This window comes from Hoplias malabaricus, chromosome 6, assembly GCF_029633855.1.
Source record: "Hoplias malabaricus isolate fHopMal1 chromosome 6, fHopMal1.hap1, whole genome shotgun sequence".
In the NCBI taxonomy this organism is placed as follows: Eukaryota; Metazoa; Chordata; class Actinopteri; order Characiformes; family Erythrinidae; genus Hoplias; species Hoplias malabaricus.
Genome location: NC_089805.1, coordinates 35,528,226 through 35,552,636, shown reverse-complemented (window position 1 = coordinate 35,552,636; position 24,411 = coordinate 35,528,226). Strand labels below are relative to the sequence as shown.

The window sequence follows — 24,411 nt, the reverse complement described above, 5'->3', positions numbered from 1 at the left end:
TTTTGTTTGAAGTTAGTTTACTACTGTGTACAGTATTAGGTTTAGCATTGAAAAATTTAGATGAATACTTGTGTACCTGAGCGTAATTTACAATAAATGGAAAAAACTTTTCCATTTTCCACCTGGCTGTCTTAAAAATTGTTACCAATAATCGGAGTATGGGCACTTTACAAGCATTATACACCAGTAAACAATAATGCGTCACTGTCACTTGAGTCCTGAGAATGATCCACCAGCTACATGGTTGCACTTTTCCACTGCATAGAAGCTACACTACTTTGCTCGGCTCTTTTGCTTTTCTACTACACAAATCTAGTACCTGGTCCCAGGAAATGGGTACTTTCTTTAGTTCCTGCTCCTGTCTAATGCAAAATTAATACTAAATGTGACATGCAAACCTTGCAGAGTGCTGATTGGCCAGAGAGACCTGTCAGTCACCATGAAAAGCAGAGCTCCATCACAATTTTGTCACATTTGTTTTTATCTGATTCACAACGGCAGCTCATAACGTTACCCTGTGGTGTTTTGAAGAGGTTCAAACACTCCTTGGATTGGTGGCAGACGAAAAACTCCAGCTAAAGCCAGATGTGCAACAAGTAAAACTCTGCTGATCTGTGAGAACTGGGGCACAGAGCTGTGTTCAGTCCTAAAAATCTAAACACAAAAAGTAATCAGAACCTAATGTTACAGCTGCCGTTGTTGTGGGTTTCAAAGCCAGCGGTTCCCGTTAGAGACGGGGCTTTGTGACTTTACAGGCTCCTATTCTTAATTCTTGGTATTGACCACTGAGGAAAGGGACAATGTGTGTGTGTGTATATGGTCAGTGGAGCTGATAAATGGACAGTGAATGTAGAAACAAGGAGGCGGGTTTGATGTTATGGTTGATCATTGGTCTGTTACTGAGACATGTAAACAAGAAGCTTTACAACCTAAAGCTGATTCAATTACTGTTTGGAAGTTATTCTTTTTGGGAGTTGGAGTTATTTTTGAGAGTTGTCAGGATGATTTTGACAATGATTGATTTTATGGATCTTCTTTCCAGACACATCTCTGAACAGAAATAAACATGATGTTTTGCATTTCTGTATAATCATTACTGATAAATGAAGTGATAACATAAGGTTTCCTGATTTCCAATAGGTGGTCTTCATATACAGACTTTAGTCTAGAATTTAGTTTTGCAGCATGTACATGAAATAAGGAAGAAACATTTTTTTAGGTAGACTATTATCTCTAGGTACATTTACACTGTCAAAATGTTGTGAAATATTGTCTGCCAACATTCTCATGTTGATCATTCAGGGACTGCAGGTCTCCTTTAAAGAATATTTTCACAAATTACTGTTTTAAAATGAACTGGAAGATGTATATTGAAAAAACTGATTTACATTTCACTGCCTATTGATTTTTTTTTCTTCTTTGACAAGAAATCATTTTGTCCCCTAAATAAATTATTCTTTTGAGGTTTTTTTTATCAAGGTATACTTTTGAATATTTTTCAAGTACATTTGTGCAAATCTGTGTGACGGTAAGTGCTTATTGTGTTTTGCTTCAAAAAGGTGTATTTAAGAGATGTCTCTTCATTTAATTTCTTCTTTGTTCAAATTGTTCAGATTTTACCCTTGAAACTCATATTCAATCAGTCTCAGAGCTGTCCTTTCATCTTGTGTTGCATTCTGCACCTTTATAATTCAGGAGCACCCTCTTCTTGTCTTTTGTTCTTTGACCTTGAGCATGCATTGCTCCTTTGAGATTTTGTGCATGGCTGTCGCCTGGTACTGTTAACTAGGTTACGCTAATAAAATTCCTGTCAATTCACTGCGGTGCAATTGCCTCTGCAGTGTGCACCATTAGCTGGTTCTCATACTCCATTTGGTGTACATCTAAAAGTTGCATTTGTATTAGAAATGGAGAGTACAGATTTGTGTGAGAGGGATTTGACTGTTGTGATGTGATCAGTGTTGCAGAGACGCCATTGGGAAGCCACCATTGTCATGCTGAATTGGTTCCCACACTCCTATTGTGTTCAGTAGCCTCCGTTGGCCACCTCTTGCATTCAGTGGCTCTGCAACTTGCCTAGGACATTACTTACGTTTTGAATAGCAGTACTGTACGAGGGTGCATAAAAGCAAGCTAGAGAGTGATTGTTAATGTGACAGCATTAAGTTTGCTTACTTTAATAATAGTGTGGTGGGTACCTACGGTCAAGCCATTTGGAGAACCCCTGACATCAAGGGTCATGGAGGTCATAATTCAAAGGACATGGGGTTGAGCAATGGCTCATGGGAACATAGAGAGAGAGAGAAGGGGATTTTAGACGTAGCCCTCTTTTCACAAGAGGTCTTTGAGGTCCTGAAGGGCAATTTAATGGGTCATTTGCAGAACTGAAAGACTGGCTGCATTTAACTCACAAGGGTATGGGAAGACATTTGTGCTTTTTGAGTCAGTGATGCAGAACCAATTCTGAGCACTTTCTGCTGGTATCGGCTTTGGAGCAGTGTTAAAGCTTTGAAGGTCTTGGCGATTGTAGCATTGTAGTAAAGGAATGCACAGTTAGATTATAAAAGTCCTTGTAGCTTAGCACCTTTCACAGTGTCGCTTTTGGTCCAAGTGAGCCCCTTGCTGTCACGTCCATGCTACACAACAGTCTTTTGTGTAATATATGCATACTAGGTTGTGTCTAAAAAAAAAAATAAGTTTGTCAACTTTTTGGGGTTTGGAGGGGCTGTGCATGCATATGATAATTGCAGTGATCAATAGCAGTGCTTATTGGTGCTTATTGCTGTATGCCTGATCAATTATTTTACCCCTAGTTTGACTAAGAATGTGAAAGTCACTGTGCTGTAAAAAAAAGTAATAATGAAGGATAATGACACAGATTTTACCTTAAAAGTACAGCTTTTAAAATTTTGATGATGCACTGACCTGTAATAGGGAGGAGTTGTTGCAACACCAGGCTCAGCACTGCAGAAATTGTACTATGGAACTTTTGAAGGAGAGTAGGAAATCACCTCCCTCCCCCTTGATTTCAGGAAAGTGATGTATTTGTGAATTACACTCTGCAGTTTTAGGGGGAGCCCAGGAGCAAAAATTTCCAATTTCTGATTTAATGTTTCTTTAAAGATCCCAATATGTTCAGCTTTTTTATTAGTTGCAAAATCAGCAACTGACCATGGATCTGTTCAGTCTGCAAGCTTAATCTAGGTGCTCTGATTCCATCAGCATCTGATTTGTGGCTTTTAGTTTTGTCTCCTTCTGTGATGCATAGTTCACAATGAAACCCACAAGGGAATCTCACTGCTTTGCACGTACATTTCCAAGACTCAAGCTGCAGTGCATGAAAAATGCAGGCATTTTCACTGGAGATCTTAGTCACGCAGCCTGTAAATCATACTCAAAAAACGAGGACCCATTTCTTTTCAAAGAACAAAGAGAGTGCACTTAACTCGCAATCTGGCAGATTCATAATTACATCTCAACAGCTCTTAACTTCATAACACGGAAGCAAAAGGCCTTATTTATTATGAACTCAAGACTCAATCTTTTCTTTGTATGAGAACTGGTCTTATTGCCTTTCTGAAATAAGAGGCCTAAATGGGAAACAAATGCCTATGAGACTGGGTTTTCTCCAGAGTCGCTCATCTTTGAAACTCTTTTCCCTGACACATCCAGCAGTCAAACACTCGTCTTCTTTTAGAACCCAGTTTCAAATTCACTTGTTCTCCATTGCATTCAGCCTCCCACTACCATAAACATTAGATTTTCATGTTTTTTGTTGTTTGCCTGTTGCTATATTGTGTATATTAACTGCAACTTGAAAGTATCTTTGGCTTTTTCAAAAGCACTGTATTCCTGTTTTAAGACCACGTGAATTTAGTAAGCCTATATCCATGGGTTGCAGCTGACTTAGAGTAGCCCCCATATTGGGGATGTACTCATTGCTTTCAAACACAGCTCTCACAACAACTGTAGTATTTACATTTTTTAATTGTTTCTGTCAAACACGCTTAGTCCTCATCGACGTTGCAAGGAAAGCTTTATAAGTATGTATCGTTGAACATGTTATCTGCGTCATGTTTGTAAACACAGCTCTCTACGTCAATGTCATTAGAGAATCTCATTCACAAGGAGGGTGACACTACCCTACATAGTGCCATCACAGATATGAAAAAGCTAATAATACAGACAGTAATCAGACGCTAATTTAACAAGGAAACTTGAAATGTACAGCTCAATAACAGTTTTTTCAACATACAACGCACTGCATGTACAAACTGTTATTTTATGGGATCCATACTTATTTCTTCAATCATTAGTTAGCAGTGTGAAAACTAATTTTGCGTACGTAGGTTGGGCGGTATAACAATAATACCATATACCACGGTATTTAAAAATGTGGACATGTGTGGTATTTTCGATGTGTCAAATTTCAGTTCTTTAAAACTCGACTAATATGTCGAGGGAACGGGCTCTGTGGCAGCTCAATGACTGCTGAAGTCATGGTCTGAAAATGGGTAATAATTCTCAGAAAATCCTTCACTTGACTTTGTGCTCACAGGTATATGGCTGTTTCCTCTAAATGTGTGTTTTGAGCCTGAATTCGCTGAAAAATCTGCTGTGATGTGCTAAACCACAAGTGCCTGTTAGCGCCAGCTGTGGTTCTAAACAGTGTATTATTTTGCTTATTTTCTAGCTTTTCTGTTCCTTCAGCACCTGTTGCTGAAATTTGCTCTCACAGAAATGGGTTTTTATCGTCAACACGTGTGTCGGTGTGCACTATCGGGCTGTGTTTAGCTAATTCATTCAACTTTGTGCTCAAAGATATAAGACTCAGCGGCAGCCTGACAGAGCACCCCCTCCCCACCGTATAATACCGTATACCAAGTTATTATTTTGAGATGGTATTACAGTATGAAAAATGTGGATACCGCTCATCCCTGTGCGGAAGTACATAGTTGTAGTAAGTTATCAATTAACTGAACACACCTTCCTATTCTAATAGGAAATCTTATTTATTGCAAGTGAAATAGAATAAATTTTAGCATATTTGGTAGAATAATTTTGTGGTGTGTGGTAATTTTGAAGTATGTAACAATTTACATCCTTTATCCCCATCGTCCTGTCTTTGGTGTAGGGTAGTAGATATTTTTTTTTCCCAAAAGTATATTTACTGAAGTGTTCAAGTCCTTTGAATAATGTCCATTACTCTGAACACGCCAGACTCTAAATTAAATTTGTGCTGAATGAATTAAAATTCGATTGTGTCTGTCTGGTGCCATGACTGGCGTCAAGGCACACGCCTGATGTGATGCCATTTTGGTTTCTAAAAGAAACCTGATGGAATTGCTGATAGACACCATAATCTGAAATTTGAAATGCTGCTTGTAAGGTGGTCTCATCAGAGCTAATGTCCATAGCTGTTTCTCTGGTGGAAAGAGTCTGTTAATGAGTCTATATTTCCACATTGGCCTCGCCAGGAAGATAATCACTTTGAGCATGTTATCACAGCTGCTCAATTTCATTCTCCCAATGCCTGTTAGAGGAAGAATAGAGGTGGCCAGTTACTCATAACCGTCTGGACAGTCAGTTACTTTTTGAGAGGTGAGTGAAAAGTTGCAGGCTGAAAATGTGAGGTGAGTTGAGGCTAAAGTATTTTTTCATAGGTAAATCCCTAAGAGGAGCTTCATCCATTCATTTATAATCCTTTTTGATGTAGTCCGATGTTATTGGTCAACTGCTGTAATGGTCAGGCCTTATTATAAACTACCAAAGCAAATGCAACCCAAACTAATCATTGCTGTCAGCGGTGAACAGAAAATTCTGACTACCATGTTCAATTTAACTGAAAAGTTTGTTTTATTTTGTTTATATTTAATAGTTTGCCATTTAATAGTTTTTAGCTCTTTAAAGACTGTTCGTAGCAATATTTCCTTACTTGACTGTCAGGTTTATGCATGTGCTGCTGATTTCTGTGTGCTCTTACCGTAGTCAGGTCTAGTAATCATTTACAAATTAAATAACACAGACTTTCTTTTGAGCTAGTCATGGAATTTTTCAATTGCTTTTTGCTTGAAAAATTGAAATTGTTAGTTGTCAACAACATTTTTACAAAGTAAGCATTGTTTCTAAATATTTTACAATATTGTTGTTGTTTTTATAATCAATTATTTATGAAGGCATACGGATATCAGTGATAAGACTCTCAGATTGACCTCTGTGCATGTATGAATGGTCAGACAGGAGTGGATGAGACTGTGGTGCTGCTGCATTGCAGGGTGTGGCTTCACTGGAGCATGTTGTAGTTTATAGATCACCTTCATCTGACCGCATAGCTGGAGTCCATATCTGCCCCCCTTCTGAAAACTCGCTGATTTCCGCCTTCTGTCTGCTCTCGAAGAATGGCGCAGAAGGGGCAGGGCTGCGGAAATGGGGCCAGGCTCTGAGTGGTATTCTGAAAGCTATGCTCTGGTATAACAGTGGATAGAATGGAAGCACAGAGGTGGAGGAAAAGATCAACGTCATGAATGATTTATTAGCCTGGATTTTCTGAGATGTTCCCTGTGGGAAAAGCAGGATGGAGGGATGCAGGGAAGAGAGAGATGGATGGACATAAGTGGAGGTGTGCAATGGGACACTGATGGAGAGAGCCCCATTTATAAAAGGGGTTCTGTTGGATGAGCAGTGGAGATATGAAGGTCACCCTGAGGACATCTTGAGGTTCTTTGTTAATTCACATTAAACAATTTTTTTTGCGAAATTTATTTTCCATATATGGATCACAAATAATAATAACAGATATCTGAATACACATGTGTATTATTTATTAAATGTTTCATTAGCTAGTATTCTTGGACCTGTTTTGGACTATATTTTCGCTAATCATTAACTTCCAACAAAATCCAGCTTGTGTTTAACTCCAAGTTAGGAGTTAAAAGGACATTATTGGACAGAGCGACTACTTTATGTATTTTTAGTGTCTGTTGACAAACTTTCATTCTCTCCCCCTTGCTCCTCCCCTCTACTTTCTGTCATTCTCTCTCTCTCTCTCTCTCTCTCTCTCTGTGTGTGTGTGTGTGTGTGTGTGTGTGTGTGTGTGTGTGTGTGTGTGTGTGTGTGTGTGTGTGTGTGTGTGTGTGTGTGTGTGTGTGTGTGTGTGTGTGTGTGTGTGTGTGTGTGTGTGTGTGTGTGTGTGTGTGTGTGTGTGTGTGTGTGTGTGTGTGTGTGGAGCAGCTGTCTTGTGCAACGTCTGAGGTTGGGTGTGGATGGCAGTCAGGCTGTAGTTGTCCAACACTGAGCCCATTGTCTGGAGGAGGCTTGTCTGAGAGTGCATAGACTGCACCCACCCCATCCCCCTTCTCTCTCTCTCTCTCTCTCTCTCTCTCTCATGGGGAGAGACGCACACAAAGAGGAGCTAGTTCTACCACGTGGAGCCATGTTTGTTCTAAACACGCACTCATTCTCTTTTGTTTCCTTTCCCTCTTTTCCCACTTCTCTTGCTGCTCTGTCTGTACCTAGGTCAACACATCATATTTCCAGTTTTATTCTTTTAACTTTAGATAAAATTTGAAAATATCTTTTGCCCCTATTTGTCTAAATTTACTGATGAATGGAGCAATATATTTGGTTCCATTACATTTCTTTGAAAATTATATTTAAAAACTGTTTTCCCTTCTGTAGAGTTACTATTTTGCATATGCATGGATTGGTTTCAGATTCCAGTGAATTATATATTGCTATTCTGTAGTTTGGAGACTTTAAAAAAAATAGTTTAAAGTCTACTATTGTACCACTATTACCAAGGCTAACTGTGTGGGAAAATGTTACACTAGGTCCAAAATTTAGTATGTTTTATAGAAGTGTAGCCAGTGCAGTGGGAGGCTCTGAATCAACCACTCATTACCCTAAGCACAATGCCAAACATTGGCTAGAAGGGTATAGGCCAAAAGTCCCCAGCCTTGCACTGTGGAGCATGAGATCTGAGTTGTCTGCAATGATAAAAGCACCATCCAGCACCTGTACAATAAAATGGAGTAGGGTTTGTGATCCAAAATAAATATACAGCATCAGTTCAAGGTTTCACTAATATTTCTGTAGTGGAATGCAGTTCAATTTTCACACCATTGTCCCAATATCAAGTGTATAGCCCTCCTAGAAGAGCAGAGGTTTTCTGCAGCAAAGAAGGACAAACCCTTTGTTGTTACATTTGATTTTAAAAGAAACATTTGGTTGAAGGGAGACCCCAGATTTTGATAATATAGTATGTATCTTGAAAAGGTTCTTGTGCTTTTCTGCCATTCAGCAGTAAAAGATTGCAAGAGTGAGCACTGAGGCTCAGTTCATAGCTGTAATGTGTGGTAATTTGTTTGGAAACATTAGGGAGTGTGTCAAAGTGAGTTATAAAAGAAGCATATAGTTGATTCACTCTCTTCCCTCTTTTCACTTCTCCCTGTGGACTTATTAAAAAAAATTCTATTAGTTATGCTGTTGCATATTCACTTATTCTCTAAATAGATCAACCATAGAGCCATTCCCACACATCCAAACACTCAAGGTGGACTCAGAATGCCATCATCCTTATAAGAAGCATTGTGACTAAGGTTGACAAATTAGTTGTGTTTATATTGCAATTTGCAGCAATGTAGTATTCAAATGGCAAGATGTGAAAGTTTTAAGTTGGGGAAATTTACCCCCTAAAACACACACGATGGGGACCTGCCTGTGTATGTCCAATTAAAACCTACAAGATAACAACACATCACAACCACATAATCTGGAGAAAGTTATTACAGGTTTGCCCAAAAAGTCACAATTGCATGTTTTTGCCAAATTATTCAGCCCTCTTTGTGGACATGGCAGTGTGCAAAATAAGAAACAAGAAAAAAAGCAATCAGAAAAAAAAAAAAGCAGAGGGGTGGCTATGGGTCCGCTGAGGGTGCAGTGGTGTGGAGAGGCTGGTACAGACTTTACTAAAAGGGGAGTGGGTGATGGGAACAAAACCCACTAAGACAGGCAGCACTTGAGGAGCGTGGCCCCAAATGAGAGCCACATGACCAGGCCAGGCATTCATTCCCCCATTTCCACCCCATCCCCCCCACTGCCTAGTTGTACCACACACAATCCTCTCTCCCTCTCTCTCTCTCCTTTTGCTTTATATCTTGGAATGAGGATTATGGCTATTTTGGCTTATCAGATGTCTTGTGAAAAATGTTTGAAGATTACACCAAGAAAATATTCAAAGATATTTTGAGAAAGTTGGGACAGTGTGCAAAATATAAATAAAAACAAAATTGCACTTGTATGCAAATCATATAAACTCAATAAAAGTATTAGGTTTACAAATAACGTTTAAAGAGATTTTGTATAACAAATAATTGCAACTAGTGACATTATTTAAAAAAGACAATCTTTGTACACTTTATACAAAGACAATATTTTAAATGTTGATGTCAGATTTGATCATTGAAAAATATGTGGCCATTTTAAATTTGATGCAAGCGACACATTCCATTTTTCTTTTCTGATCGAGTGAAAACGCACTGAAATCTCACTCATGTTTTTGTGGCATGAGATTAACATTGTCACTTCGATAGATTTCCCTTGCAGACATTACCCACTCAGCTGTGGCGTCCTGTTAATGGTTGATGTGTTTGTGTATTGTGGTTTATTTCAAAGCTTAATGGCCCATCTGAATAACAGAGGATTAGAACGAGCGAACATTTGTGACACCTGTTAGCAAAAAGGAGAATCACAGTTTTGAAATGCAGGAGCAATCACACAGAGGCGAAATCAATTTAAATCAGCTTTCACGTAAATTATTTAATGAATTTAAGAATCCCTATTTATAAAAAGAATTTTGGAAAAGGCCATTGGGAGGGGTTTCAGTAATGCTTTTTAATGATAAAAAAGGGTAACTCTGGTCAAATGTCTGGTGCTTGGTGCTTCCAGTAAGATATCTCAGTCTCTTCGTTCTCTTCATGCACATCTGGGGTCATAGCCACTGGACCTGTAGAATCAGCCCTGAAATGTTTTAGGTGTAGCAAAGCTTCAGGCTTATGTGTTTAAATCTTGAGTTTGTGCTGCAGCTCCAGCGAACTCGCTCTCTAACTCGCACATAGTGTGGCTAAGGGCTCAGATTACATGAGTTAACGAGCTTCCTAAAGGTGGTCTGGTATAATTTGAAGTATAAAGCTAAAAAAATGAATTGTAGCTTTACTATGCTTCATTGTAAGTAGATTATTGTAGGGTGTTAGGCTCTTTTAGACTTCGTTCTGGACTTTTATATTGACAAGGCTGAATACGCTGAAGTAGCAGAGCATTTTGTGTATTTATTTTTTAACTAATTATTTTTTTATTTTTTTACCTGCTGTAGAGCCTGACTAGAGATGGAGTGGAGCATTGCCTTTAACAATAGCCACATTTATCCAAAAAATTAATACCCGAATCTCAAAATTAAAAAAACGAATACCTACCCAATGAACGAATATCTGAATAGCTGAATATTTGGCACTAGCCCTGGTCATTTGAGATACATTCATATAGTTTTTCCATTCCTTGTTGCATTGTCAAGCTCTAACTGGAATCTTTTGTCAGCCATCCATCCAGTCACATCTTCAGCACACCACAGTGTCATTTTGTCATTATTTTAATTTGCCGTTGAGTGAGATGAAAACAAATGTGATCTCTGTTGTAGCTTGGGAATTTTACTAATGACTAGGTTGTGCTGGGGGTCTGCATTTGGTTGCAATTGATGATATTTCTGGCCAATCAGCTCTCTTCAAAGTTTACATGTCATGGTTTTGTCTCAAACCATTTTTGTTTAGGAGTCACCAGGTACTTAAAAGTCCCTGGTACCAGATTTGCCCAATCAAAGTCAAATCGAGTGTTGTAGGTACCCTGCAGTGAAAAAGCGCCATTAGCGAAAATGCCTGCGTGCTAAATTAGTCCTGAGGTCCAGTTTGTATAGTATCTTCTTTAATACAGGGCGAGCTGTTTATATAAAAAAAAAAACAAACAAACAAACCATTGTTTTTCATCTTGTAAATTCTCAAACATTCTGAAAACTGCAGACATTCCAGCATGAAAAATAACAGTGCAACCATGTTAACTGTTTGCTGTAGCACACTGAATTAACTACCTCAATGGTTAATCAATTCCCACTTTACAATTAATACATTAACTTGTGTGAACCTCTATATATGCACATCCTTACTAGCAGCCACACTCATCAGTTGGGTGATCGTGAGCACTAAAGCATTGACAGTCAACCTGAATGAACTATTTATTACACAATCAGACTGTTGACTCAGCTTTGGCACTGGAGGCCCTAGAGAGACACGGACAGAGTGGACATGCATGAAATATTGGTATTTGGTAATTCTCCTGCTTGCTGATGGTTTATAGGAGGGGTGCAGTGATACACATTTCACAATCCAATAAACATTGCTGCTTTTGCTCCACGATACGATACATTTCCATAAAACATGGAGAAAGAACTAGATTTTAATTTCCCTTTTATTTTTTGATGTAGAGGACAAAGAGGCCAATGCAAACACAACAGTATATTCAGAAATGATGACTGGTACGAGAAATTTTCATAGATAAATAAAAATATATTTAAAGATTGGGACATAGTGCTTACAAAAGTTCTATTTAAAAGCAGAACTTTAAGTTCCCAGTTGTTCCCAGGATGTTTCCTCACCATATGTTCTCTCCAGTCTGTTTGCGTCATTGACACCTGTATAATGTGTTTAAAAAAAAAACTCAAATCAATTTCTGTGGTAATTCTAACAGTGAATAAAAACGTACAGACAAGTTCAGTTTCAGCCGCGCACAATCAAGAATTTTTTTTTTCTTTTCCCTGAAACAAACCGTTCCACCTTAAAAGATTCGGAGCATCTCCCTACAATTGTAGACCTCCCCTTTAATATCATTCCTGTTCCCTTTTGGTCATTAGCCAAGATATTAGTTTTTATTTTAGAGTTTAAATATGGTGTAATGTCTAGTTTAATATGCCCCTCCAGCTGTAACATTGCAGTTTCCCATAGGATCAAGACAGACAGGGGTTAGACAATGAAACTGAAACACCTGTCATTTTAGTTTCATGGACCTGGTGGTCAATTTTCATTAATTGCACATTGCACCAGAAAGAGCATGAGTGTCCAATGGTTCAAACATTGTATCCTGATGGCGGTGCCGTGTATCAGGACGACAATGCACCAATACACACAGCACGATTGGTGAAAGACTGGTTTGATGAACATGAAAGTGAAGTTGAACATCTCCCATGGCCTGCACAGTCACCAGATCTAAATATTATTGAGCCACTGGGGTGTTTTGGAGGAGCGAGTCAGGAAACGTTTTCCTCCACCAGCATCACGTAGAGACCTGGCCACTATCCTGCAAGAAGAATGGCTTAAAATCCCTCTGACCACTGTGCAGGACTTGTATGTCATTCCCAAGACGAATTGACGCTGTATTGGCCGCAAAAGGAGGCCCTAGACCATACTAATACATTATTGTGGTCTAAAATGACAGGTGTTTCAATTTCATTGTCCAACCCCTGTAGTTGCCTATCTGTCTTCTGATAATTATAAAATGATACTGTGCAAAAGTCAGACCACAATTTCAGTTAATCAGTTTCTAGGTAAAGTGGCAATTATGTGTAAATTATTTATATTTAGCATCAAGAAAAATATATTCAGTGGTCGCAAAGTCATGTTTTTTTTTAATACTGTTTATACTTAGTTGAAAGACTTGGTTCCCTTTGATATGGGTCTTTGTCCACCTCCTGACACATGACTCTTGATTGGGTCAGACATGAAGCCTAACGTTTTTCTTATCCCTTTGAGACATGGAGAACGAGTGTGTGTGTAGCAGATGTATTGATCTGTCTGCTTCTCTCTCAGTTTTATAACATAGAGAAGAATTAAATCAGTCTTTAACTAAAAAAAATTGTAATTCTAGTTTTAATGGTGCAGACATGGTCCTTGTCATACCCTTGGCCCTTTATATGTGCTCTAATAGGTCTTAATAGCAGTTCTGTAGTAGAATAGCAGCACAGTTTGTAACCTCTAAGAAGGCAATACAGTGATTAAGAATGACAAGAAAAGCCTTTTTTGCTTTTATTAGTAAATATAAAAATGATTTTATTGACTTTGAGTGTTCATTAAAACTAGGAAGTCTCAGACTGATTGCAAAGGTGTTACTCTGGAGAGCGGAGGCAGGGATTTTACAGGAGCTCTAACAACAAAGTGGGCTGTTGAGTGCTGGCAGGGACTGATAAGACATCTATGAATTTTTTAAATCTCGCATACACTTCAGAATTACAGGGGTCTTCTGTCAATAGTTTATTGCTGATTCCACTACCCTTTAGATTTGCTACGCAGTGACGCCCTGTGGAGGAAGCTCCAGTGAGGAGAATCTTAATAATTCAATATGTCTGCGCTTGCTTGAGTTGACATGCGAGGTTGAGGTAACCTAGTGGTTAGGAATGCAGGCTGGCATAATCACTCCAATCACAAGACAAACCAAACCCCCTCTTGACATTCCTGGAGACTGTGTGAAGAGGCTGTGCCATAGCCTTGGTGTAAGCTGCTAGCAGGCAGCTGCCACAAGAAAAGTCTACGGTGAGCTCATTTAAACTCGTTTGTGTGTGTGATGAGTCGATGGCCTGTCTATAACAGTGTTGGTGGCTGTCTGTAATGTGTGTGTCTGTTTGGGGGGGGTTGTCTTTTTTTTTAAATAAATATTATGGACATGGAAAAATTGTAACCAAAGAATCACCTGAATTTATGACCCAAAAGAGCTTATATCACTGAATAATATGTACATGAACGTACTGGACAGCCATAGCCTATCACCTTGTTGAGTATGAATACTCTTCGTTTAACAGACAAAAGGTTTTGAACACTTTTGACATCGTTTGATGTTTTTCTGAAACCAAGATATTTATAGTGAGTTTGTGATACTTCTGAAACAGCCTGGATTTACTCTAGATGCTGGAGCATTTTTGTGAGGAAAATTAAGAGCAATCAAAGGAGGGTTGTATGGTGCTTAATTACTTGCTTTAGAGAGCCCACGTCCACTGCTCCACAATTCAGTACTGGTTATACTTGGCATGTGTATCTACCAGGACCTTCAAAGGTATAGACTATTTTGGACTTTTTAACCGATTTATACATCCATAATGTTATAATATATAAATACAAGTGAAGGGTGGGTTGTTGTTCTCTTTAAATCTAATGTTTGAAATTTAGTTTTGTGTCCACAGGCTCATGTGCAGCTGCTTCACATGGTCTCATTTTGTTTCAGGCTTTTCTTTGGAGATTCACCCAGTCTGTGCTCGAAGTTGAATCTCTTATATTCAAGCATACAAACATTTTACATACGGGAATCCTATGTTAACGAATGTTTCCGCTACCTAGACATGAAATTTGATTCTTTATGAAATTAATCACAAAACGTGCTGTGGGCCTGCTGCTCATGTTATATGTCTCATGTCTCTCTGCTGTGTTTACTGGGTGGGGGCAGCCATGGCTTGTAGTTAGGGAACTGGGCTTGTAAATGGGTTGCCAGTTCTATCCCCGATTAGCAGGTTATGACCTTGAGCAAGGCACCTAACCCCCCACTGCCCCCTTGTGTGTGTGTGTGTGTGTGTGTGTGTCACTGCACGGATTGGGTTAAATGTGGAGAACAAATTCCTATGTGTGCGAGCACAGTGGCCAATAAAGTAATTCTAATGTATGTTTCGCTCCACAGGTTTATAAAGGACTGGACATCATCACCAATAAGGTGACGCTGGAGGAACAGGCACAGTGTCCCCACCACATGATCAGCTTTGTGGATCCACTTGTCAGCAGCTACACTGTGGTGGATTTCAGAAACAGAGTTTTGTCTCTAATATCCTTTCTGCACCAGCCTCAGCAGTCATCACAGTGAGATCCTAAGAGTCTTTAAGAGTTATGTAAGTCAGTTTTTACTCTGCCCATTTACATGTCTCTAAACACACATTAGTGCAGTTTTAAAACACGTACATGTACTGAGGGCAGTTAGGGTGAGGCAGATCTCCATTCATGCTTCAGAAGGTTTGGGTATTTTTTTGCTACCCTCATTCCTTTATAGGTGTGAATAATTTAAGATAAAATGTTTGGCAGTCCCTGCAGACATGCTTTTTTTTGTGAGCATTGCTGCAGTAACAACCTAAAATAAAATCTTTGGAGCCACACCCTGGAAAAATAAAACGCTGTAAAACTGTTCGTTTAGTTCTTAATTTATTCAGTGCAGTGTTGAGGAAGTTGCTGTCAATCGTAACATGTTACAAATCTCTGTTTAGTTTGGGGTTACGTGCTAAGGAATCAGTATTGGTAATGTGATATTTTTGACAGCAACTGCACTGAATTAACAGTCAAGAACAAAAAGAACAGTCTTACAAAAACATAAAATGACACTGATATAATAAAAAAAGGCTGTTTCGGATTAGATGGAGTTGCATGTGTGATCCAGAAACATCCGGTAGCACCTGACCTCATAGTTTACAATGCTGAATGCAGTCCAGTCCTCACTGCAGTGTACCAAACATCCCTTTCATATATGAACCCCGGAGAAGATCTAGAGATGTTTCAGATGTGATGGTCTTTTTGTATTGCACAAATAGTGATGTCAGATGCCTTCTTGCAGTGGGAAATGTGCCACATGGGGTGGCACCTGTGCAGGGCATGCAGGAGATGCAGCAAATTCTTTGGGATATTAGAGACTGATTTATCCTTCAGCATCCTAGTAAAAGCTCCAGAGTTAGAGTGAGTGAATGTGTGAACACAGAGTTCACATATACAGCTCCTCTGGGTAATCTCTGGAACATTTCTGGGCTACCATGCATGTGTCAGGGTAGTCTTTTTTTTTTTTATTAATAATCCCCTGATTTTCAATGGAAGCTATATACATACAGGAATCTGCAAGCTTTTGAGCGTTGTATTGTGGACATGTAGATGACTGTGGGTGTGGTATTTTTCTTGAATCTCACTTGCAATACTGTAGCATTATTGAGTGGGTTTAGAATGTGCTTCCAACTGTGGCCCTACTTCCATGGGCACTGTGTGTGTGCACACATTTCTCTGCCTGCTGCTGCAGTGTTTGTGGGAAGTGAGGGTTGATCGTTGAGGATATTAATAGAACTGGGAGAGATGCTCTGTGTGTTTGATAGCAGGGAGGAGGCATCACATTGAGACCGGAGGCGTGGTATTGTGGACAAATTCAGGCAATAATGCTCCCAGAGCATCCACTCACAGACAAAACTGGCCAACGGTTGATTCTACAGATGGCCGCTCTGTTCTCTTCATAAGAGGTGTAGCTGCTGTTTTAGCAGAATTACCCTAATGCATCCTCTCCAGCTCAGGCACAGGAGTGTAACACAGTGTAATCGATACTTGTGATATCACCAGAAACTAGGGGTGTTGTCCTCATTATCTCTCTCTTTCTCTCTCTACTGCTCTTCTTTCTCTGTCCCTTTCTCTTTCTCTATGCTTGGCCACCAAGGAGAACGAAAATGTAGGGTGGAGTAGGTAAATGTGTGGTGGAAAGTGAGGCTCTTATTGGACATGTCAGATCAGTTATCTAATTACATTAGGGAGCCTCTGCTGCTCTGTACTGTGATTTTCATAGCCGCATGAGGGAGGAGAGGTTATTGTCAGCCCTGTCAGGTGCATTTCTTAATCTTGGTTTTTTTTGTCACTCACAAACTAAGTGAGCTTTTTTGCAATGTTTGTAATACAATGTAACTTTTTTTTATCTTTAATAAAAAGATGTCTAAATGTCAATGTATTAATGTATAAATGTAAAACACAGATACACGCATTATTATTGTTTCACTTAGAATAATCACTTAATACGTTTCCTTAACACATCACATGGAGGATATGCATCACCGGGAGAAACTGCCCATCATTGTTGGAGGCACCAACTACTACATTGAATCCATTTTATGGAAAGTTCTTGTTGATACTGGGGTAAATATAAATGTACATGAATATTATATATGCTTTAATGAACAGAAACTGCTAGGATTTAACTGTTTGAACAGATACTTTTAGGACAGATGCGATTAAGGGTGTTTGTGTGTGGTTTGCAGCAAGAGAATGGCACTCAGCTGAAGACTGAGCTTGAGAAGCTGGGGGGTCCTGAACTTCACCGACAACTTATGGAGGTGGACCCAGATATGGCAGCCATGCTGCACCCCCATGATGCACGCAAAATTGCAAGGTAGACAATAGATCTCAACTGGTGGTCCTGGATGTCTTTTTTTTTTCCTGAGTTATCCAATCCTGACCATGGAGACCTATTGCTCTATAAAGTATAGTTAAAGCTATAAATAATCACAACTGAATTTTCACTCAATGCTTTGAGGTTAGATTAGAGTTGTAACAAGTTCTGCAAAGTGATAGATCTGCAGGAGAAAGAATTGTCAGCTCTCCTCGGAGCTGAACGTTTTTGAAAGTCATTGTTTCAGATTAATTTGTGGTATCTTCCATATTAGTATTCTTGAACTGTTATTTTTCTTGATTATAAGAGGTAGCATTGCACTCAGTGTTATCGTTTCTAGCCTTTTGTTTCCAATAGCAGGCATTCCACCAATGTTTGAAGGTTTATTCATAATTTAATATTTAAAACTAGATATGACACAATGCCGCTTTTTATTATCCAGATAGTGGTGTAAGTATCATCTGCTACGTGTAGTCTTTTCTTTATTTTAAGTTGACAGTTGGTGAGCTGGTTTTAAAGACAAGATGGCTGTGCCTCTGTCAGTGGTTACTCTTCAGGACTCACACTTCTGTAAAATGATTAACTGTTGATAAAAAGCTATGTCAGAATATAAGCAGCTCAGGGATATTAAAGGCCATCTGATAATCCACTTCAAAAGTTACATCTGATATCAGCCTGATATCAGGTCAGTGCCATTTCTAGTTAAAAAAAAAAACCTAGCAGTACTTCATAATAGTAAGATGTGAAATGTGCTATTCTTGAGAAACTCATCAGAATTTGTAGCAGAATTGATTGAAGCTGTATATCCGTAGTATTTGTATTGTATTTGTAGTGTGATGTGTGCACTGTGTGTGGTGTATGATTAGCTTTTATATAAACATTTTTATCAGTATTACATATAAAAAGCACATTTATCATAAGGTATCATAAGCTGTCAGGAGTGTGACGATTTGAACCCTGAATCCAGTTTTGTTCATTCTGGCACTAGTTGAAAAAAATTTCTCTCTCCACCTGTGTGAAATGGATGCCTGAGGGTGTGCCAGCCTGCTGTGTCACACACTCACTTTTCTGAGCTTTGATTGGTGTTTGATCAGTATCAAGGGGCCAATTAGCACCTCTTTTTTTGGTTGCAATTCTGGCTCACTGCATTTGGCTAATTGATGTCATCCTTTGTAGTGCTGTGTTTTGTTTTGAGTGATCAGTCCTACTCTCACTCTGTCTATAATAGATCTGCTCCTTTTGAAATTGCCTCCTTCACAGTTCAGCTGTTAACTGCTTAGATCTGACTTTGCCTTGTCAATATACTGGTAAAATGGCAACAAGCTAGTTGTTAAATTCAGAGAGCAGTGAGGTGCCTTTAGCTTTTTTTAAGCTTTACCTCTGCTCTCAGATGTCTGAATGGTTTGAGTCTTTTATTGATCATATCTCATGCTTGGAATAGGACGTCTAGACTTGTTCTCTGTATTTGTGAAGATTTAGTATCAAGAGACTTTATCCAGAGCCTTGCCACATGCAGAAAATGGTGTTCATAAGTACTTTTCTCTTGATTATTATTTGAAGGGGAGCAGTTTAGTTATATTGTGATATAAAGACATTATTCAATAAAGACTGTTCTCTGATCAGTGATTTATTATTATTTTTTTTATTTCTTTCTAAGTGTTTTCTAGTTTCTAATGAACTGTTGAACCTGCAAGTCCAGTTGTGACCTCATAACATAGCTTACATATAGTGGGACGTTTCTCAACTGACTCATGACTACACAAATCAAAATGGAGGAAGTGTTGTTTGTTAATATTGTGAGAGCAAGATGAGAACAAGTGTTTTATTATGGCACTTAAAGGAGTGTTTGGCCCCCTAAAGGACATTGTTTATCTAATCTAGTTGTTTAATTCATTGACAGGAGTCTTCAGGTGTATCAGGAGACAGGAGTGCAGCACAGTAAACTGTTGGAGGATCAACAGCAGCAGGGTGGGGGAGATGGACTTGGGGGTCCTCTACGTTTCTCTGACCCCTGTATTTTCTGGCTTCACTCTAACATTGATGGTATGATAGAACCTTCAGTCTGTGTTTCCAGCATTTTGGAAGACTGACCCCTTTTTAAACGACACTCCCCCTTTTCCCTGTTTTAGTTTTGGATAAGAGACTGGACAAGAGGGTGGACGAGATGTTGTCTCTAGGGCTGATTGAAGAACTGAAAGATTTTCATCTACGCTTCAATGAGAAGAAAATTCAGGAGAAAAGGTGATTTACAATAATATACATGAACAGCAATGGGTGAAATTCAGATGTGTGTTTTTGGTGAGTTTGGTAACCATAACCCTTGTTAGCTTTTCTTGTCAGAAATCTGTGGTCAATATATCTTTCTAAAAATAGTTCTACTAATTCTTAACAGTCTTAAATGCATGAATGTGGCAGGCACAACCTGTTCTCTGTAATTTCAATTTTTAACAGGTTCTAGCCTGCCACTGGGTCACTGTGTTCTTGTCAGTTGCAAATGGAGAGGGGAGGTGAATAAGTGTTTAAACTGCTTGTCCTTATTTCTTTGAAGGAGATGTGCCACAGGGTGTTAGACCAACCACAGCTATACGGTCATTTTTACATATTCAAATGTAAAGATTTCCTTATATAATGGCGTATATAACACAACACAGCTGAGTGATGTTATTGTTTTTGTTCCATTTGTTTCAAGTGCAGTTGGAATACGTGATCCTTTCCAAATCTGATACTAGGGCATCATCGTCTTTGAATCCATTTCCGGGTTGCTGTTATATGTATTTTTATATGTATTTTTACATATATTGTATTTAGCCTCTCTAAAGCTTTTTCTCATGCTATGAAAGTAGTTGTTTTATAAGAAAATATTCATACCAGTTGCCTCTAAATAGTCAGTGAAACATTTTGAATACTTCTACAGCACAGAACTGTAGGTTTTGTTGAAAGGAGGTTTTCACAGGGCTAATGATGTGTGATGATTAGTGTGGGACGGTGTTCTCTCTAGAGAATGAAATGCTATATGGTTTTATATCCTTCTTGCCTTGACATTGAGCGTGGTGATCTTATTCCTATGTGCAGCTGTTTACTAGCATTGTATTTTGTTTCATATATCCTTTGGAGATGATACAAGCTGTGTGTGCACAACTGATTGTCACCATCCACAATGGGAGCACCTTAAAGCACCAGACCTCTTTAATTATAAAGGCTGTCTATCAGCATTTGGAAATAAAAGATTAATATCTTGATTGAAACATACGGAAAGTCGTCCTGACATTGATGTGCTGTTTGTGGTGAGAGGATGAGGGTGTGGCTGGTGAGAAAGCCAGTGATGTGATTGCATGAATGATTGAATAATAAGAGTGTTTAAAGGCACTTACTCATGAGGTAAATGTGTATGCTCACTAGGATATGGAGATATTGGGTGTATATGGGAGCCAGAATTGGGCAGATCTCTGTATAAATTGGAATCAGGTAAATTAAATGTGCAAAAACTATAATCCAGTTCTGTAATATGTCGGTGCCTTTAACCGTACACGGTACATTTGTGCGCAGTCATATCCCTGTGTGTTTCATCCTGTGGAGTAGTAGTGTTTGAATGGTTTGAGCATGATAGCACTCTTTTAAATGTTCCGCTGAAGTGAGGTTATTCAGTAAGATATTTAAAAAATCTTATCAATATTGAATGGTATGCAAGGTTTCAGGATCTGGCTTATCTGTATTGACAAAGGGGAAAATGGTGTCTTTTCTATCTGTGTGATGTGCCATCTAGGTTTGTCTACTGTTATCAACAGTTTGTGCTTTGTACATAACTGATTATTGAAAGAAGGCATGTGTTCTTTGGTATCCGCTGACTGATCATATGATGTTGAATTGCAGAAATACAGGGGTTAGACAATGAACCTGAAACACCTGTCATTGTAGTGTGGGAAGTTTCAGGGCTAAATTGGACCAGCCTGATGGCCAGTCTTCATTAATTGCACATTAAACTACTAAGACCATGTGCATCCAATGGTTCAAACATTGTATCCTGAAAGCGGTGCTGTGTATCAGGATGACAATGCGACAATGCACCAATACACACAGCAAGACTGGTGAAAGATTGGTTTGATGAACATGAAAGTCAAGTTGAACATCTCCCATGGCCTGCACAGTCACCAGATCTAAATATGATTGAGCCACTTTGGGGTGTTTTGGAGGAGCGAGTCAGGAAACGTTTTCCTCCACCAGCATCACGTAGAGACCTGGCCACTATCCTGAAAGAAGAATGGCTTAAAATCCCTCTGACCTCTGTGCAGGACTTGTATATATCATTCCCAAGACGATTTGACGCTGTATTGGCCGCAAAAGGAGGCCCTACACCATACTAATATATTATTGTTGTCTAAAACCAGGTGTTTCAGTTTTGTCGAACAACCCCTGTAGTTGGGACATATACAGTTAGTCGTGTGTCAGGTGATGTTAAATATCGGCCGACCAACAGAAGACGTGTTTAGCTCTAGATGACAGGTTTGTAGTGTCTAACGCTATGAGTTATCATTTTGTATGTACACGTTCGTTCATATGCACTGAAAATACTAATATAAATCTATCTATAATTTAACTAAAACCATATCTTGTGGAGACAGCATGGATTAATTTACTGAATATAAAAATTGATTTGTTTAATATTTATTAAACATTTATACATTATTTAAGTACATGTTACTTTAGAAAACTATTTGTGTAAAAATGCTAATCGCAAATGCACTTAAAATGTCCAACCTTACTCTGTATTACCCTTATCCAGCATTAACTTAAAGTGACGTTTTCTATTAGACAATTAATTATTGATGTAGTCAGGGCTGTTGCTTGCTGGCTGTGCAGTGATATTGGCTGATTGGCTGCACTGCGGAATGTGTGTGTGTGTGGATGTTGATGACACAGCGCTGTCTGGGGGTCCAGGGATGGGTGGGGTTGCGGAGAATTGATGCGCTCGTGGCTGGATGCCCGGAGTTCTGTCGCGACAGTTGAAGCCCTGCCCCCACCTGACCTTCCTTGCCCCCGAACCAGCTACTGTATCAACTCAGGCTAAAGGCAACAGTGGCTGGCCATACCCTGCCTGCGCAAACAGGCCAAGCAAGCACTTTACTCCCTCTCCACTTTAACTAGCTGGCTCTCCACCCACTTTCTCCGCAACTCCCTCCGTTCTGCTTTTGTCTACCTTTCTTCCGCTGAATGTCTCCCCTTTCACATGATGCCGTCACATAGCAGGGAGGTCAAATTTTCCTTTGCTCGCCTGTCTCTTTTTTGGGATCTATCTCTCCCTCTCTCTCACACCCTCACAGAAAAGTGGAACGTTAAATATGGATATTTCTGTTCATTTCAAATTGTGATTTCATTCATTCATTCATTCAAAAAGCTTGTGAAGAAACACAGGCAAGGATGAAAAGGAAGGAGCACCAGTGCTATATCAGTACAAGCCTTAGTCTAGTTTGTTAGCTGTATGTTCTTCAAAATGTATATGTATACAGTCTGTGATCAATAAATTAATGTATGATTTAGACAGACATAATTAAGAAAGCTTGATCACAGATGAACTTGAACTGACTGGACTTGCATGCATGCATCGCTGTTTCCTTAAATATCCAGAAACACCCCTTCTAACTAGTGAAAGTGTATTTCTATTTAGGAACACCACTTTTTTCTCTGCTTTATTAAAAAAATGTTTCTTTTTGTTCTGTGTTTCAGTCAGGACTATCAGCATGGTATCTTTCAGTCCATTGGATTTAAAGAGTTCCACGAGTATCTCACTGCTGGAGCAGACATCAACCCTGAAGAAAGAGAGAAGCTGAAAATGAAAGGTGAGACCCCATCTGCCGCAAAGCATTACTTCACCCTGTCTTACTGCAAGATAATTTTTTCTTCAGAATCCACTATGGAATCTATCTTGTTGATTGTTCCAGGGCATCAGGGATAGAGACGATGGTGAGTTTGACATTGAATAAGGAAAGTGTAAAGGATCGAAATGAACTGATGTTTATTACGTGTTTGTAAAAGTGTTTCCTTCCTGAGGTGCTTGACTTTTCTCTCTAACGTTTTCTTTTGTGAGAGCTGTCTGAGCAAAGAGATGAGTTTTGGTGGATATTTGGCTTAACGTTTTTTTTTTTATTGTCCATTCTGATGTTTTTGCACATTGTATAGTGTTTTTCAGAACGGAATATAAATGACATCACTTCAAGTAAAGCACTGAACTGAATGAGAAAATATTGATTTAGAAAGGGTTTTCTGTGGCAGAATTTTCCCTCAGCTCAAGTCCAAATGTCTGAGATAAATGGTGTGGAGATTCTGTAGTATTGCAGTGCACTAGTACAATAGTGTAGTGTAGCAATGTAGCACAGCAGCAGTACAACAAGTGTGAAAATGTGATTCAGTAGTGCTGTACTGTTCTGCTGTACTACTGAAGAGCGCTACTGCAGTGCTGCATTGCTGCTGCCTTAGTTGGTTATTGCTGTACTGTTGGAGGAGTCTGTTAATGCTATATTAATGGGGTAGGTTACTCCTGTACTGATGGAGTTGGTGGCAGCTGTACTGATGAGCTTGGTTACTTCTGCACAGATGGAAGAGGTTGATGTAATGGTTTGCTGTCATAGAAGCTGAGAAATTTAAAACCATGAGCCTGTGATTGTTTGCTGTTAGCTTTCATTTCTACAGTATATTTACTGTTTGGGCTTCTTCAAGCTCACCACTCTCTCTCTCGCTGCACTGTCAACAGGGTTCACAGATGAGAACACTGATCTGATTCTATTGATCTCCCATTGCTATCGACCATGTGTAATTTGTGGGCTGTTGAAGCTTTAGGCCTTTTTTCAGAACTATACACAAAGATCTCATCCCTCCACAAATCTGCTGGAAAAGATCTTAATGCAGTGAGGTGGGAAGAAAAATGTCTACAGCAAAAAGGGTTTTGTGGTGAAACCAAGAGATAACCCATAACCTTAATTTGGGCTCTCTCTCCCTCACGGTCTCTCTCTCCCTCTCTCTAAGGTATTGAGGCCCTAAAGCAGGCAACACGTCGATATGCTCGGAAGCAGAACAAGTGGGTTCGCAACCGTTTTCTCAAGAGTAAGTATGCAGCACTTTTAATTGTTTTACTAAAGAAACTCTTGTTTCAGCCTGGGCTTTCCT

The 24,411-nt window shown here is 39.2% G+C and overlaps 1 protein-coding gene across 1 annotated transcript in view; it reads left to right on the top strand.

Annotated features, from left to right (window-relative positions):
• trit1 (tRNA isopentenyltransferase 1) overlaps positions 1-24,411 on the top strand; it is a 39,490-nt gene that overhangs the window by 3,326 nt on the left and 11,753 nt on the right. Inside the window, exons 2-8 of the mRNA XM_066674789.1 lie at positions 14,758-14,898; positions 16,902-17,000; positions 17,123-17,253; positions 19,154-19,296; positions 19,383-19,494; positions 22,975-23,087; positions 24,271-24,348. Of these exons, the coding sequence (XP_066530886.1) occupies positions 14,758-14,898; positions 16,902-17,000; positions 17,123-17,253; positions 19,154-19,296; positions 19,383-19,494; positions 22,975-23,087; positions 24,271-24,348 (817 nt within the window). The remainder of the gene's footprint in view (positions 1-14,757; positions 14,899-16,901; positions 17,001-17,122; positions 17,254-19,153; positions 19,297-19,382; positions 19,495-22,974; positions 23,088-24,270; positions 24,349-24,411) is intronic.